General features: G+C 43.0%; 1 protein-coding gene across 3 annotated transcripts in view; it reads left to right on the forward strand.

Moving 5' to 3' along the window:
* The first annotated feature begins 1,202 nt into the window (after positions 1–1,202).
* The window catches only part of CLCN5 (chloride voltage-gated channel 5), a 144,843-nt gene continuing 129,789 nt past the window's right edge, over positions 1,203–16,256 (forward strand). Inside the window, exons 1-3 of one of the 3 annotated variants that reach the window (XM_084870961.1) lie at positions 1,203–1,494; positions 2,092–2,204; positions 4,195–4,352. In XM_084870961.1, the coding sequence (XP_084727087.1) occupies positions 4,337–4,352 (16 nt within the window). In that variant the 5' untranslated portion in view covers positions 1,203–1,494; positions 2,092–2,204; positions 4,195–4,336. The remainder of the gene's footprint in view (positions 1,495–2,091; positions 2,205–4,194; positions 4,353–16,256) is intronic. The other 2 variants (XM_084870962.1, XM_084870960.1) reach the window with 2 other exon arrangements.

The raw sequence follows: 16,256 nt of genomic DNA on the forward strand, positions 1-16,256 counted from the left end.
GTGGCGACAGGCCAGCCAAGACGGGTGTGATGTGATTGGTCGGCGAGGCCCCACCATCACTCCATGATCACCCTGCAGAGGGAGGCCCAGGCCACCCTCTGCAGGGCGATCAATGAGGGGGGAGGGGATATGCAATTGATCACCCCACAGAGGGAGGTCCAGGCCACTGGCAAGTGATGCTGTGGCAGGTGTGCTGGGCCAGCCAGTGATCACCCCGCAGAGGAGGCCCAGGCCAGTCAAGTGATCACACTCCTCGCCTGTCACCCACAGAGGGAGGCAACCAGTGGCAGTTGGGGCCAGTGTCCTACAGATGGCAAGCAGTGGCAGCCAGAGGAAGGAAAGCCCAGATAGTCCCTGATCTTTGGCCAGGCCTAGGAATGCTACCCAAGGGGTTCTGGATTGCGAGAGGGTGCAGGACAGGCTGAGGGACACTCCACCCCCCATCCCTTGCACAAATGTTGTGCACCCAGCCTCTAGTCTTACATAAAAGTCAACGCATCCAATTGATGTTTTTTCTTCTGTAAAAGGAAGGGTTGTGACTTATTAAAAAAAAAAAAAAAAGGTTGTGGCAAGGGTTTTGGTGTCTGGTAAACCCACTTACTGCCACTACTAAGATGTGTGATTTTTGCTTTTCTGAACCTCCCTTTCTATTTTAATTACTAAAATGGATAAAATACTAAAAACTGCCGTGTGGATTTCCCAGTGCAATGAGAATCAAGTTGGCTGTTACAAGCATCACTATACTTGTTCACTAGTCCTACTTCCACTACGTGAGTTAGGACCCGTTAACCTTTGTGTGTCTCTGTTTTCTTATAAATAAAAGTGAAGAAACAGTAGTCCCTGAACCAATGGGATTACTGTGGGCATTAAATGATATGAAAATAGTAATGGTATTGAAAAGTGTCTCGCATATTATTAGAGTCTTACAATTTGTGAGCTGAAAGAATTAGTATTCGATTTCTACTACTAACTACTCTGTGGGCTAGGAGCTCAGGACAAAACGAAAAAATCGTTCTGCAGGCTCCACACAGTGCAACACAATGCAGTACTTCTCTTTCAAAAGCGATGGACACGCCCAGCCCTGGGTTTGGGGCCTGCCCAGTCCTCATTAAATATGGCAGCGAGGGGGGGGGGGCGGGCTACCTAGTGCGGCTGCGCAAGCGTAAACCCCTCCCAGCTCCTCGATCTCAGCTGCAGTTTAGGTCCCGCCGCCTCCGAGCTGGCATCGCCCCCTCCCCGCTTGCCCAAGGTGTGGGGAGAGGCCCCCGCCGAGGCGCGCAGGCGCACACGTCAACTCTGCTTGGCTGATACTTGGCGAGGCGCCCGTCACGTGAGCCGCGCGCCAGCTCGGCCCCCTCTCCTCCGGCTGTGAATGAAGCTCAGCCGGCTACGTGGGGCGCCAGCTCAACTTGGCGTTCTGGGCGCCAGTGCCAACTGATCGCCCGGCCCGCCAGCCGCGGGCACGGGCTCCACCGCTCCGGATCTCGGCGACAGGTAAAGACATTAGAGCTGTCCCTTCCCTAACAGGTCCTTCGCGGCCCACTGGTCCCCGGCCCATCCCCCGAGTACCCCTTGCGATCGGTGACAGGGAGAAGCGCTCCCCGCTGGCTCGGCCCCTTGGAGATGGGGGTTCCCCACGCCTGGCCACCGCCTGGCACCCGAAGGAGTTAGACCGGCTAGTTCCAGCCAGCCAAGGGTGGCATCTTCTCGGGAGCCCAGCCCTAGTCTCCGAGCTCTAGGGTCCCAGCGAAGTTTTCTCGCGGAGCGGCGCCAAGCCCGCCCCGCTTTTGAAAGGGGGAGGTAGCTGCTAGGGGCCCCCTTTCCAGAACCGGAGCGGGTGGCTTTGGCTGGCAAAGCTCTGTCAAGGCCCCGTTCTTCTGCCTCCTGCTCTGGACTCACGGGGCGGTGTAGGTCTTAAGAGAAGTTGGAGTCCAAACTCTCGGAAAACTAGTTGCTGCTGGTTTCTTTTTTTTTTTCTTTTCCCACTTAGCGGAAAGGCGGTTCTCTCCAGATTGTCCAGGCTTGCGCCTGAGCGCCTTCACCGTGAAGGGCTTTTCCTTCACATTGATGCGCCTTTACCTTACATTTCAGAGCAAATCAGTTTCCTGGACTGCCAAGTGAAGCCGTGCGGGCGCGCCTGATAACACCTGTGTAAGCTACCTCGCCTAAGTGAAGGAAACCCAGAGTGGGGGGCATAGAAGCCAGTAAGAATCTGCTTTATGTCAACTCCATACGTGTATTAGCAATGATCTGGGTTGGACTTCAGCGATGTTACATTTTGCTTGTTTCCACCAAGCGTGGATTGGTACTGTGTAACTGCACCCGAAATAAGGGGGAGGGGGAGGGAGGGAGGAGAAGGCAAACCCAAAAGCTGTTCCAGGCTCCGGATAAGGAAGTCTTCGGAGCACTTTTTTTCTTCTTCTTCTTCGCATTTTTCTTTTTTCTGGCAAATCCATCCTAGGACTTTGTGGATCTTTCTTCATGCAAAGCGTTGTCTTTTCTCTGCTGTAGTTTTTGGAACTAGTGCACACCGTTCGCACTTTGTCCTTAAAACATCCACGAAGAAGGCCAAAATGATCGCTCTCAACTTGGCGTTAGTCTTCATATGTGTGTGCTAGTGCTTTTCATTTCGTGGTGGAGGTGTTGCTTGTATAAAAGCTATGGAGCTCGGCCAGCGTGGCACAGTGGTTGAGCATTCACTTATGAATGGAGAGGTTTGATTCCCTGTCCCGTGCTGGGGTTGCAGACTCCATCCCCAGTGTGGGGCGTGCAGGAGACAGCTGACCATTGATTCTCTCTTTATCAATTGATGTTTTGATCCCTCCCTCTCCCTTCCTCTCTCTAAAATCAATAAAAATGTATTTAAAATATATTTTGAATGGGGGAGGTTAGATTTTTATGGTTTCTGCCCCCTACTGCGGATGGGACCTGGGACACTTCAGTCCTTAGGCCCACGCTCTATCCACTGAACCAAAACTGGCTAGGGCCGATCAAAATATATTTTTAAAAAGTTGTGGAAATAACGCTGTGCTTCGAGGTTGACCAGGTCATAAAGATTAGAACATTTTCTTTAAAACAAACAAACAAAAAAAGCAAATTGGCTCATATGCTAAGTAAGGAAGACCAATTTATTAATCGAGAACTTGTTTAAATAAATAGACAAGCAAAGTGTTCAATATATTTAAACTCAAAATCAAAGTAGTCGAATCTTTCACCCCCCCCCATTCCTAGCACCTTTAAAAAAAAAAAAAAGTCTTCATTGACTTTTTTAGAGAGAAAGAGGATAGAAAGATAAAAATGTCAATGTGAGAGAAAAACCAATTGACTACCTCCTATATGCTCCCTACCAGGGATCAAGCCCCAAACCCAGGTACCCAGGCATGTGCCCTGACTGGGAATCGAACCAGTGACCTCTTGGTTCATGGTTTGACGCTCAACTACTGACCATCACCAGCTGGGCCCTAGCATCTTTTATGTCCTTGCAAATAGTATTGTCCTAAGGTGGAATTTGACATTTAAAAAATAGGAATGAGCTGGATTAACTTGACTTTATTAAAGTAGTGCTTTATTTTGTCTTTGGTCTTTCTCCACCCCCTCCCCCATTATGAAAGCAACATATGCTCCCTACAGGACATTGGCAAAGTGTGGAAAAGTATAATGGAGCAGAGAGGAAGAACCATTCGAGGGCATCACTCTTTTTATTATGCTTCCTTCCTTTTCTTTTCCTATATAAGATCTATTTGAAACTTTAAGTAGTCACAACATTTGCTGCCCCTTCTACACTTTCTGTTAATGTGAAGTTGGGGGTTTGGGAAAGGGCATTGGATATCATGCTGCTCTTTATTTACCAAAGCATGGGACATCAAGATAGGAAAGATGCTTAACAATGATCTCCTCCAAGCACCCATCCTTGAAGATTTCACATCCCATTTGTTGAAGGTCCCGAGATCCACGCAGAATTGGACAGCACTTAGTGGCAATGTGAACTGACTCTTGATCTCCCCAAGAGATTTAGGGATCTCCCCAAGAGATTTAGAGTATGTGTCTGCAGCGATCCCTTGTGGCTTAGGACCAACTTGATACTGCCTGTGTGCATATCTTTGAAAGAGAGATTTAGGGAGGGACAGGAGATAATTTTCAAGGATTTGAAATATTTTTTAAATTCAGGTATCCATTTTTTATTTACATTTCCAGGGTTGGGGCTTGAACATCTGTCATAAAGTAAGACCGCACCACGGCTGTTCCAGCTATATCCCGTTAAAACCTCCCTGCAAAACTGGAGTGCTCTGGGAAACTCTGAGCCTGTGACCTCAACGTGGGAGTGGATAGGATCAGCATGGCCATGTGGCAGGGTAAGAAAATTAGCACTCTTTCCTCTAGCTGGTTTTTCCTCCTTCTCTATCTTCCATCCCTCGTTCCCCCAACCCCAGCTCCTGGCAGGCAGCCAGCTGTTTCTTTAATTTAACCCTTTTTCTTCACCAGGACAAAGCGTTTGTGTTTAAAAGAAGTTCGCTGGCTAGAAGTGAAAAATGTTTAAAACTGGGGATGGAGGAGTGGTCTGGGAAGTAGAAGGAAAATGTCGTGCCAGAAGCATTTTCAGAAAATTTCCTTTGTTTGAACATGTGCTCGTGAGGGTTCTATATGGGGAAACAGTATATTTTTTCATATTTGTGTTTTTCATTTGTTTCTGGCAGTTTTCTATCATAAGGTTCTCAAAGGTGAAGGAGACAGATGTCAACACCTTCCTGGCATCCTCTTCCCAGTAAAAACTTTAAAGCATATTTAATGTTACAATGTTTATGTTTGGTGATAGAAGGAAAATGCCTGTTTAATATTACGAACTACTCAAGAGCAAAGCTCACTGATATCTTGCCTGCTGGATTATATCTCTTGTAAAGCTGTGAATTGCTGCTGGCACAAAGTTATTTCTTACTTTTAGTGGGGCTGAGGATTGGGCCCTTTGGGATAGTATCAGAATCTTCAGGGGTACGTGGGCTTTTTATGTTATCAAAGGCAAGTATAAGTTTAGACTTGATAAAAAAAACCTACCCAAATTGGTCTATGACCCACAAAAGCTTAAGGATGGGGTAGAATGAAGAGTTTGGCTGTCTATAAATACTCAACAGGTAGGTTTGTTGGTGGTCAAATGTAGCTTTTAAAACTGTATCCTGTTGGTTATGGCTTCAAGTATGGAGTCACACAAATATAACAACTGTTTTTTTTTGACATAGAGGATTGTCAAGTTAAAGACATTTGTTGAAATGGGATTCTGCCTGTATGCCTGCTTTGACTCACACAATGGGCATTTATCTGGAGCAGTTTGACTATTCTTGTTAAGTCCTGAGATATTCATTCATCCAACAAACAGAATACAGAGATGAATAATACACGGGACACTAGACAGTTCCTTGTCTTATGGAAAAGACAGACAAATAAACAAAAATTGTGTTAGGCTGAAGAAGTGTGATAATAGGGAGAGGTACAAAATGCAATAGATGCTCAGAGGAAAGCATAATGAACTCTGAGTTTTGAGCCGGTCTAAATAAACGAGTGGGAGTTTGCCAGATGGGCAAATGAGAGAGTTGCATTCTGGGCAGACAGAGAAGCACTGTTTGAGAACTTCTAAGTTGCTCTGTGTGCCTCGTGTGAGATGTATGGGGCATGACCTCAGATGAAGCTGGGAAGGTAGTTGGGGGGGTGGGCAGGCGCCAAATAAAAAAGAGCCTTGTATGTTCTACGGAGGACTTTACACTTTTATCCTGAGCACAAAGATTCTAAACATGGAAGTAACATGGTCAGATTTTGTTTAAGTTGACTTTGGCAGCAGTGTTGAAGTGGGGTTGGGAGCTGGATAGAAGGAAAGCCAAGAGCATTTGGAGAGTTTCTGGTATATTGCTTTAGGGAAGAGATGGTAAAGGTCTGAGCAGAAACAGGAGCAACAAAGATAGAGAGAAGGGAATGAGTTCTAGAAATGCTCAGGGACCAGATGTGGGAGGATGTGAGCCTGGGGCGTGGGAGGTTATGAGAGGGACATGGGGATGGATGGTAGGGACTTACTGTACCTCATTTCGTTTCGCTTGTTTTGTTTGAGACACCTGTGGGCTGTCAGGTTACTGTTTAAAAGCCAATTATGAAAATATGGGACTGGAGTGTGTGCGGGTGAAGATCTGAAGTATTGTTGTAAATGATGCATAGAAAGCACATGTGTTTTCTCTGTGTTTAATGGAAATGCCATTAGTAGTTAATGATTTACTTATTGTTATAATACATATATTTTAATGGATAACAACTTTTAATAAAAAGGTCATTCATTATTTTCTTAATAAATAATATATTTTGCTATCTCAGGCCCTGGAATCTGATCTGTCTAAAATCACATCGGAGTAAAACCCAATTTTTCTAGCATTAGTGAAGAGGGAAGTATGACACCTAAGTAACTACAATACATTTCTTGTTTTGGGCAACCTCTGAAGTGACAAGCATTATACAATAATAGTTTGGTGGCAGCATAGTATAGTATTGTAGTTAAAAGTATGGGTCTAGATTCAACTCAATTGGTTCCCTTTGATAGCTGTGAGACCGTGGGCAAGCCCCTTAATCTCCTCTGTGTCTCAGTTTTCACCTTTGTAAAATGGGGATAATAATAGGACTCACTTTATAGGGTTGTTGTAAAGAATGAATTAATATATGCAAAGCACTGGGAACATAGTAAGAGTCCTGTAAGATGTGTGCCATTATTACTAGTACTAAAACATTTAGAATATTGTGTCTCATATAATAAGTGCTCAGTAAAATGTAGCAATAGCTGTTGTTTCTACTACTACACTTCTATTACTGCTATTCCTGCAGGCAATTTCATGTTGTTCTTGGAAGCCCCACCTTGTGTGGGTCTGTTTGGGTCTTTAGGTAGAGGTTTAGAACTGAAGAGATCCTTAGTAAACCTCTAGCCCAAACCCCAGAGCTAAGTGACATGCCCATAATCCAACAGGTTGGTAGTAGTGACTCAGGTCTCTTGATTCCTTATTCTAATTGTTTTCCATGGGCTCATGGAAGAGGGTATGTGTGGGCCTTTCAGCTCATGGAAGCTCTGAGTCAGTCTCTGAAGCTAGCTGAGAAACTCTTAAGTGGTAGAGGAAGCCAAGTTTCCTTAGTTTCTCAAGTCACCTCTGTTCAGTTCTTCCATGGAGAACTGGATCAGAATTGCCATACCTCTTAAACATGGCCAACGTAATTATTTTGACTTCTTGATGGAGCCCTCTAATACATTCCCTGGCCACTTTCAATAGAGTATACTGGGCATAATTTAGTTTTTTTTTTGCTAACTTAGGATCATTATTAATAACATCAATTTTATTGGCTTAATAGTTAAGGAAATCTTGCAGAGAAGACTAGCCAGTTTGGGATGAGATAAGGTTGGAGATTTGTGTTGTCAGTTGTTATTTATTTAATTTTAATTATTATTATTATTTTTTAATATTTTTATTGATTTTTTTACAGAGAGGAAGGGAGAGAGATAGAGAGCTAGAAACGTCGATGAGAGAGAAACATCGATCAGCTGCCTCTTGCACACCCCCTACCGGGGATGTGCCCACAACCAAGGTACATGCCCTTGACCGGAATTGAACCCGAGACCTTTCAGTCCGCAGACGGACGCCCTACCACTGAGCCAAACCGGTTTCGGCAAGTTGTTATTTATTTATTCAGTTAACATTTATGGCCCTGGCCAGGTAACTCAGTTGGTTAGACTAGAGCATTGACTCCATATGCCAGGGGTCTTCAAACTTTTTAAAGTTGGGGCCAGATCACGGTCCCTCAGAGAGCTGGAGGGCCGGACTATATGAACTACTAATTCCTACTGTAACACCTCGGCTGCGCTCACTGCCCAAAAAACCTGGCGGGCCGGATCAGACTCCTCTGCGGGCCGCATGTGGCCCGCGGGCCGTAGTTTGAAGACCCCTGCCAAGGTTGTGGGTTTGATACCTGGCTAGGGCACATACAAGAATCAAACAATGAATGTATAAATAAGTGGAACAACAAATTGATCTCTCTCTCTCTCTCTCTCTCTTTATATATATATATATATATATATATATATATATATATATATATATCTCAAATCAATCAATCAATCAATCAATCAATCAAATAAAGATATTTAGGAAGCACCAGTTGTGCACCAGGCACAATGATGTAATGGTCAGTAAAAACAGGTATGGTCTCTGCTCTCATGGAGCTTGCCAAATAAGATAAAAGTAGCATTTCAAATTATTGGAATGTGCTGAGATGATTTGTAAAAATTATACCAATATAAATTTAGAAGGATTAAAATAATTTCTTAATAAAGGAGGGGGTGCATCAGAATTGCCTGTGGTGCCTTTTAACAATATTTCTGTTCAGGTTTTACTCCCCTTCCAAAATTGTGATTCAGTCTTAAGACATGAGCATTTAAAGAAGCTTTGTAAGCAATTCTAATGTGTAATCCTGTTTGGGAACTGCTGCATTAAAGAATCTAAAATTTGATGTCACTGGATTCTGATTGAATACTATAGTTGCTAAAATGATAATGTAGAGTTCTATTAGGTTCATGATATGATGTTAAAGGGTGGGGCAGAGGGAGGTTGATCTCAAATTATCAATAGTTAAAAGTCTGGGCTCTGAGCTTATAGCTGGATTGAAATTCCACCTTTATAAACTGCATGATGTTGGGAAGTAACTGACTTTAGTGTTCTTCAACTTCCACATCAGTTCAAGATGGATAAAATAGCAACAAAACAGCAGAGAAACTAATAGTTCCCAACTTGTATACACCCATGAAGATCCTCTAGGGATCTCTTAAACCCACCCAGGCTCATGCCTTACCTAGTCCAATTAAGCCAGAATCTCTGGAGACAGGATTTTAGAAGCCCCCGGCCCCAGGTAATTCCAACCTGTAGACAAGTTTGGTAACAGCTGAGTAATAATACATAGGGTAGCTGGGAGGATTAAATGAAAATATCACAGTGTCTGGCACGTGATAAGTACTCAATTCATGTTGACTGTTGTTAGTAACTGTTATTTTATTACTTATTTTTGTTTAACTCTTACTAGAGGATATTTTTTCCATTGATTATTTTTAGAGAGTGGAAAAGAGAGGGAGGAGAGAGAGAAGAGGGGAGAGAGAGAGAAACATCAATGTGAGAGAGACACATCGATTGGTTGCTTCCCACAGGCTCCCTGATCAGGGCTGAGGATTGGACCTACTATCCTTTAATTTAAAAAAGGATAATTTCTGAAGGAAATATCAGATATATGTGTGCCATACAGCTATATATACTAAAGTATTTATAATAGTGACAAACTGAAGACACAGTTTCCATAGTAAAGGGAATGTAAGTAAATTATGGTAGGTCCATAGAGTAAATTATCTGGCCATTAAAAATAAAAAGTAAGGCTGACAAAAATCTTCATGATCTAATGGAAAAGTATGGGATTATTCCATTACTGGCTTTTTAATTTAAACACTAGAGGCCTGGTGCATGAAATTAGTGCACAGGGGGCGGGGGGCGCGTGACAGGGTGGACAGTGTCCCTCAGCCTAGCCTGTGCCCTCTTGCAATCCAGGACTGCTCGGGTAGGGTCCCTAGGCCTGGCCAGTGATCAATGCCTATTGGGGCTTTCCTTCCTCCAGCTGCTGGCAGCTGGCCCCATCCCTGCAGCTGCCACTGCTTGCATCTGTGCAGCACCTCTCCTCCCCCACCATGGCTCGCCTCCCTCTGCGGGCAACAGGTGTGGGGTACGATCACTTGGCTGGCTTGGGCCTTCCTCTACAGGGTGATCGCTGGCCAGCTCTGCACACCCACCACAGCGTTGCTGGCTGGTGGCCTGGGCCTCCCACTGTGGGGCGATTGTGGGGCTATGGTAGCCTCCCCACCCCCCGACCGATTGCATCGCACCTGCCCTGGCTGGCCTGGTGCCAGTGCACGACATAGCGTGGTTGTCAAGACCGTCGTTCTGATGGTCGTTCTGCTGGTCGGTCTTTCGGTTGATTTGCATATTACGTTTTTATTATTATAGACGGGTTTTTGTGTATCTCTGTGTTTCATGTTATGTTCACACCTATGAATGTAACAATCAATAGAAAATGGAAGGAAATGAAACAAAGTTGGTAAAGTGGCCATCTCCAGGTAGTAGGATTAATTTACTATTTTTCTTTTATAATACTTTCCATATTTTATGCAATGAATATGTATTACTTTTATAATCAGAAAATAAGTATTTGAAAATGTGATATGAAATAATAGTGCCTCCCACAAAGAGTGAATTGTGTGGGCTTCTGGACAGCTGCTTCAGCCATTCTGTGTCCTCTCTATCTCCAAAATAATAATTAAAAGAAAAGAAAAGAAACCAAGCCCCTGAGGGTTTGGTTAGAGCAGTTTTTTTTTTCTATTAATACTTTCTCAAGTACTCTTGTAGTTTTTGACTGCCTCTCCTCTTGACTCCAAAAATTCTTGGGGAATGAGAGTGGGGATAGGGAGATTGTACAAGAATGGGGAGATGACAATGTGTGAATGAAATAACCAGGCAAGGTGGCAAAATATATCAGGAAAAGCATGAATAAGGCAGAGGAAAATTTTAATAAAATAGTTGCAATAAGAAACGGTTCTGTTGGCTTCGGATACAAAGAAAGCATATTTCCACCTTGCAGGTTTCTTTTTTGTTTTGTTTTATTTGTTTTTTTAGCACATCACAGTGTATTTGTAAACACTGGTGATTTAGCTAACACGAAGGGGCCAGGGGAACATCACAGAGTGTTCAGTGAGTTGATGACAGAACTTCAGTGTGAAATCTAGACAGCTGTGTGGCTTGATAGTTGGACTGCTATCACCTAGGAAAAGCCATCTGTTCCTGCCTGTTGACCAAAATCTTATAATAGTATCTGTGTGATTCTCAAATGAAAGTTATGCTGTTAGAGCAGGAGTAAAGAAACAACCGTTCTCCCCCCTTTTTGTCTGTCTGGCCCAGTGTCTCACCTACAGCAGATACAGAAATGAGCTGTTTTTCTGCACTACTAGTATTGCTCTTCTACAACTCAACTCCTCAGTAGGGCAGGAGAGATGGGGAATGGATTATGATAAAAAGCATTGGGTAGGGGTTAAACCAAAATAATTTTCCAGCCCTGGCTGGGCGGCTCAGTTGGTTGGTGCATCCTCCTGTACACCTAAAGGTTGTGGGTTTGATCCCCAGTTGGGGCCTATGCAGAAGGCAACTGATCAGTTTCTCTCTCACATCGATGTTTCTCTCTGTCTCTCTGTCTCTGTCTCTCTTTGTCTCTGTCTCTCTCTCTCTCTATCTCTCTCTCTCCTCCTCCCTCTCTCTCTCAAATCAATAAAAACATATCCATGGGTGAGATTAAAAACAGAACAAACCAGCCAGCATGGCTCAGTGGTTGAGCATCAACCTATAAACCAGGAAGTTATGGTTCGATTCCCAGTCAGGGCACATACCCGGGTTGTGGGCTCAATCGCAAGTGTGGGGCATGCAGGAGGCAGCCCATCAATGATCCTCTCTCACCACTGATGTTTCCATCTCTCTCCCTCTCCCTTCCTCTCTGAAATCAATAAAAATACATAAAAAACACCGAATAAAACAATTTTCAGACAATTTTTCTCTAAGAGCCATCCATTCTTTCCCAAGCAAACAGTTGTGGAAGGAACATGGGCCTTGGAATCAGATACATGTGTATCTGAATCCAGCTCAGCCAGTTGGTAGCCAAAGTGGCCTAAACTCAAAAACAAAAACAACAACAAAAAATCCCAAAGTGACCTAAACTTCAAAAGCCTCAATTGTCTGATCTGTGAGGCATGGTATGTGGAGACCGACTCCCTAGGTTTGTATCCTGGCTTGGTCACCGCTAGCTGTGGTCAAGTTATTTCATGGCTTTTTGCCTCATCCTCTTCATCTATAAAATGGGGTTAATAATAATCATATCTACACTTAGGATTATTGGGATACAAAGTGAGTTAATATGCACATATTCAGCCTTTGAACATTGCCTGGCACTTGTTAAACACTGCGTTACATGAGAATGAGAATCACCAAAATGCCTTGCCTGTCTTAGTTCTGTGATTGTATAATAATTGCAATAGTAGCAGGAAAACAAATTGATATGCTCTTAATTGGATGTTTTCAAACTGGAAAGGGTCTTTAAGGGTAATCTTTAAGACATTGCAAATGTCTCATCTTGGAAAGCATGGAATCAAGGCCAGTCTCTGCCTATTTCGCTCTATTGCATTAAACTGCTTCCCCCAGGCTTGACTATTTTATAATTTTCTGCTAGATGTTAATCCTGCCATACTTTATTGCTACAAGTTCAGTGTCTTGTAGCAGTTGTTTTGTCACTGAGGCTTTTAGGGTGTGTTTTCTCTTCCCATCACTCTGTTAGCATTTTTGAAATAAACTATAGGTTTTAACCAAAATTATGACTCAGTTTCCTGTTTCATGTAAGGCTGTTCTGTGTGTGGTGAGGCAGGAGGGGAGGATGGACTAGAAAGTTTCAGTACAAGTGGCAACACATGCCACATTCTTCTTATTCCTACCTTCTGTTAACACCAGGTTATATTAACAATGGTGTGTACATACAATGGAATGCCATGCATTTCATTAAATGAGTGAAGTAGATGTATATAAAATGATAGGGAATGCTGTCCAGGACACATTTTAAATGGGGAAAAGGGTGAATAGTGGTATTGTATGATGCCATTTGTACAACAGAAAGAAGGGGGAGAGCAGAGGATAGACATGAGTTTGTATATAAGTATACTTATATATATATACACGTCTTCTGGAATGATGCACGAGAAAGTTATTATTACCTTGGAAATTAGGATTGTCAGGACTAGGGGTTTTTCATTTCCACTTGACACCTTTCTATACTGCTTGACTTGTTTACAACAAACTATAATGCCTTTAGAGAATAAAATTTAAATAACACCCATACCCCACTTGAATCTTTTCTTGATACTATTATACCAAGAAATAAAAGCTGTAATAGTGATTGAAGTGAGAGGTCAGATCTGAAGCACAGCAGGCAGAGTCTGGGAAAATAAAGGGCCTCTGAAAGCTACCAGGGAATCATAGTGGCCAGGGGCCTTAGGGGAGGAGCATGTGGCTTTGTTAAGCTGTTAAAAAGCTTAGTTTCCTTGTTTGCTTTTTTTTGATGAAGCAACTTTAGTATTGTCATTGGTTTTGATCTGTGGGGATGTTAATGTCCAAGTAGCATAGTGATTGTATTGTAGCCACAATTAAACAATTAAGTGTCTTTGTTTGGATAAATAGTTGTTCTTGATTAACTTGTTTAAATATTGTAAGTGAATGCTAGGCTACAATTTCTTGAGCGTTTTGCCTAAGGACCTGAGGAGGACTGCAGGTATGCTCTTATGTTGAAGTGGAGAAGATATGTTTCCTGATATTTATATAATAATGTCTTTATTAAATTAAATACTCAAGTGCTTCAAAATCATTTTAGTTCCTCTCCCTCCTCACAAAAGGAGGCTTTTGCCTGAGATACAAGAAGTGAAAGGAATGTCTAGCTGAATGTCCTCTTGATTTGGTTTAATGAATAGTTCTTTCACCCAGTTGTGTGTTTAGAGACAAAGAGTCACTAGCCTGCCTTAACTGGCCCTGGTTCTCTAATATTTGAAATTTTAGTCAGGAGATGGGTGGTAGAAAACTTAACAATAGATCAAGAAACAAGACAGGCTTTACTCTAGGATATATAATTGGATGCATAAGATATATAATTGGGCAGGCAGCAGAGACTGGAGTGATGGGAACAATTATGAGAAAGGAGAAAGGCTAAATAATTTCAGACTGTTTGATAGGTATAGAAAAACCAAAATAATAAAGAATGCAAATTTTGAGAGATTTTTCTGGGTGTGGAAATAATACAGTATGAGGAGCTATTTAGATGTGGTTTGAGGTTGAACCGGGAGCCTGGACCTGGAAGTTATGCTTACAGAACCAGAAGTAGGATTCTCATTTTTAAAAATATATTTTATTGATTTTTTACAGAGAGGAAGGGAGAGGGATAGAGAGTTAGAAACATCGATGAGAGAGAAACATCAATTAGCTGCCTCCTGCACACCCCCTACTGGGGATGTGCCTGCAACCAAGGTACATGCCCTTGACTGCAATCGAACCTGGGACCCTTCAGTCCGCAGGCTGATGCTCTATCCACTGAGCCACACCGGTTAGGGCAGGATTCTCATTTAAAAAAAATTTTTTATTGATTTTATACAGAGAGGAAGGGAGAGAGATAGAGAGTTAAAACATCGATGAGAGAGAAACATCGATCAGTTGCCTCTTACCCACCCCCACAGGGGATGTGCCTGCAACCGAGGTACATGCCCTTTGACCGAAATCGAACCCGGGACCCTTCAGTCCCCAGGCTGATGCTCTATCCACGGAGCCAAACCGGTTTTGGCCTGGATTCTCATTTTTTATGGTGATCAGGGCAGCTGTTAGAAGTAGCCCCAGCTTGAACCAGGTATAAAAAAGAAGGAACTTGGAGAAGAAACCAGATATCCTAGAAAGATGGACAGAGAAGACCTGAGCCTCAAGTGGGCTGGACTTTGTATCTGCTGAGAGCTAGTATTTGGTTGCCTGTGTAGAGGATGTTGCTGAGAGGCCCCACTTCATAGTAAAGCATTCTGATTTGACTGAGGTAGAGAAAGAGATGAGGGTACTAATGAGCAAACGAAATAATCTCAAAGGAGTAAGAAAGCAGAATACTTAAACAGCTGATGGATAAGTGAAATGCAATTCTGTGGCCAAAATTCTGTTTTCTTTCTAAACTGAAGAATGTAATTTAGTATCTTTTGTGTGGAAAGCATTACTAGCTGCCACTTGTGGGACTATGAGGAATAAGAAGCAGATACCGTATGATAAAAGAAAAGTATCATGCTAGGCCTATTATATTTATGTACATTGTCTCATTAAGTCCTCATAACAACCCTTTATTGACCAAATGATTTATTATCAAAACCATGGAACTTGTGAGAGTGAAGTGGTGTGCTAATAAGATGGGGTATTGACCAAGGAAAACCAGGACATGTGAGACAGTATTATCCTCATTTCACAAATGAGAAAAATGAGGCTCTAAGTCACATAGCAAGGAACTGGTAGAGAGAGGACTTAAAGCCAACTCTAGTTCCCAAACTAAGAGATCTGTGCTTAATTCTATAAGTAATGGGGGGCAACTGAAGGGTTCTGAGCAAGGAATGTCATGGTTAGAGCTATGTAAGATGAATATCCTATATAATAAAAGCCTAGCCGAAACCGGTTTGGCTCAGTGGATAGAGCATTGGCCTGCAGACTGAAAGGTCCTGGGTTTGATTCCGGTCAAGGGCATGTGCCTTCATTGTGGGAACATCCCCAGTGGGGGGTGTGCAAGAGGCAGCTGATCGATGATTCTCTCTCATCGATGTTTCTAGCTCTCTATCCCTTTCTCTTCCTCTCTGTAAAAAATCAATAAAATATATATTTTTTAAAAGCCTAATATGCTAAGTGTCCAGTCAACCAGTCAACCTTCAACCAATCAAAGTGTAATATGCTAATGATATGCTAAGGCTGCTCAACCCCTTGCTATGACATGCCACCAAAGGGAAGACAGTTGACTGACCAGTCGCTATGATGTGTACTGACCATGAGGAACAGATGCTCTGACCAGTAGGTTAGCTTGCTGCTGGGGTCTGGCCAATTGGGCCTGAGGGAGATGGGTCTGACATGCCCTAAAGCCCTCCTGCAGTCCCTCCCCAGCTGTCCAACCTCCTGTGTTCCTCCCCGGCCAGCTGTTATGTGCCTTTCACGGAGACAGAGAGCATTGGACCAGGGGTAGAATTGTGGAGGTTGAGATTTCAGTTTGGATGATTATAGATATCTAAATGGATGTTCACCTGCCCTTGGTTTGGGGCTTAAGAGAGGGTTTGGGCTGGAATAGAGCTTTGGGAATCTCTTTGGGAATTTCCTTTTGCCTGCCTCATGTATAGATGGTAAATGGAGCCTAGGGTGTGTGTATAATTTGAGAGAAGAAAGCTGTCAATAATGGAGTCCTGAGGAAATCCAGATAATCTCTCTAAGTGGTTCCCCTAACCTTATCTAATAACACAAATGAAAAAGGAAACACATTATCTAGCTTCAGCGGAAAAGTCATATTATTTTTGTTTGCTTCTGCCTTCAGTCCCATCTCTTCCTGTCTATTCCAGGTACTACTTATTCAAC

This window comes from Pipistrellus hanaki, assembly GCF_964339955.1.
Source record: "Pipistrellus hanaki genome assembly, chromosome: X".
NCBI classification, from domain to species: Eukaryota; Metazoa; Chordata; class Mammalia; order Chiroptera; family Vespertilionidae; genus Pipistrellus; species Pipistrellus hanaki.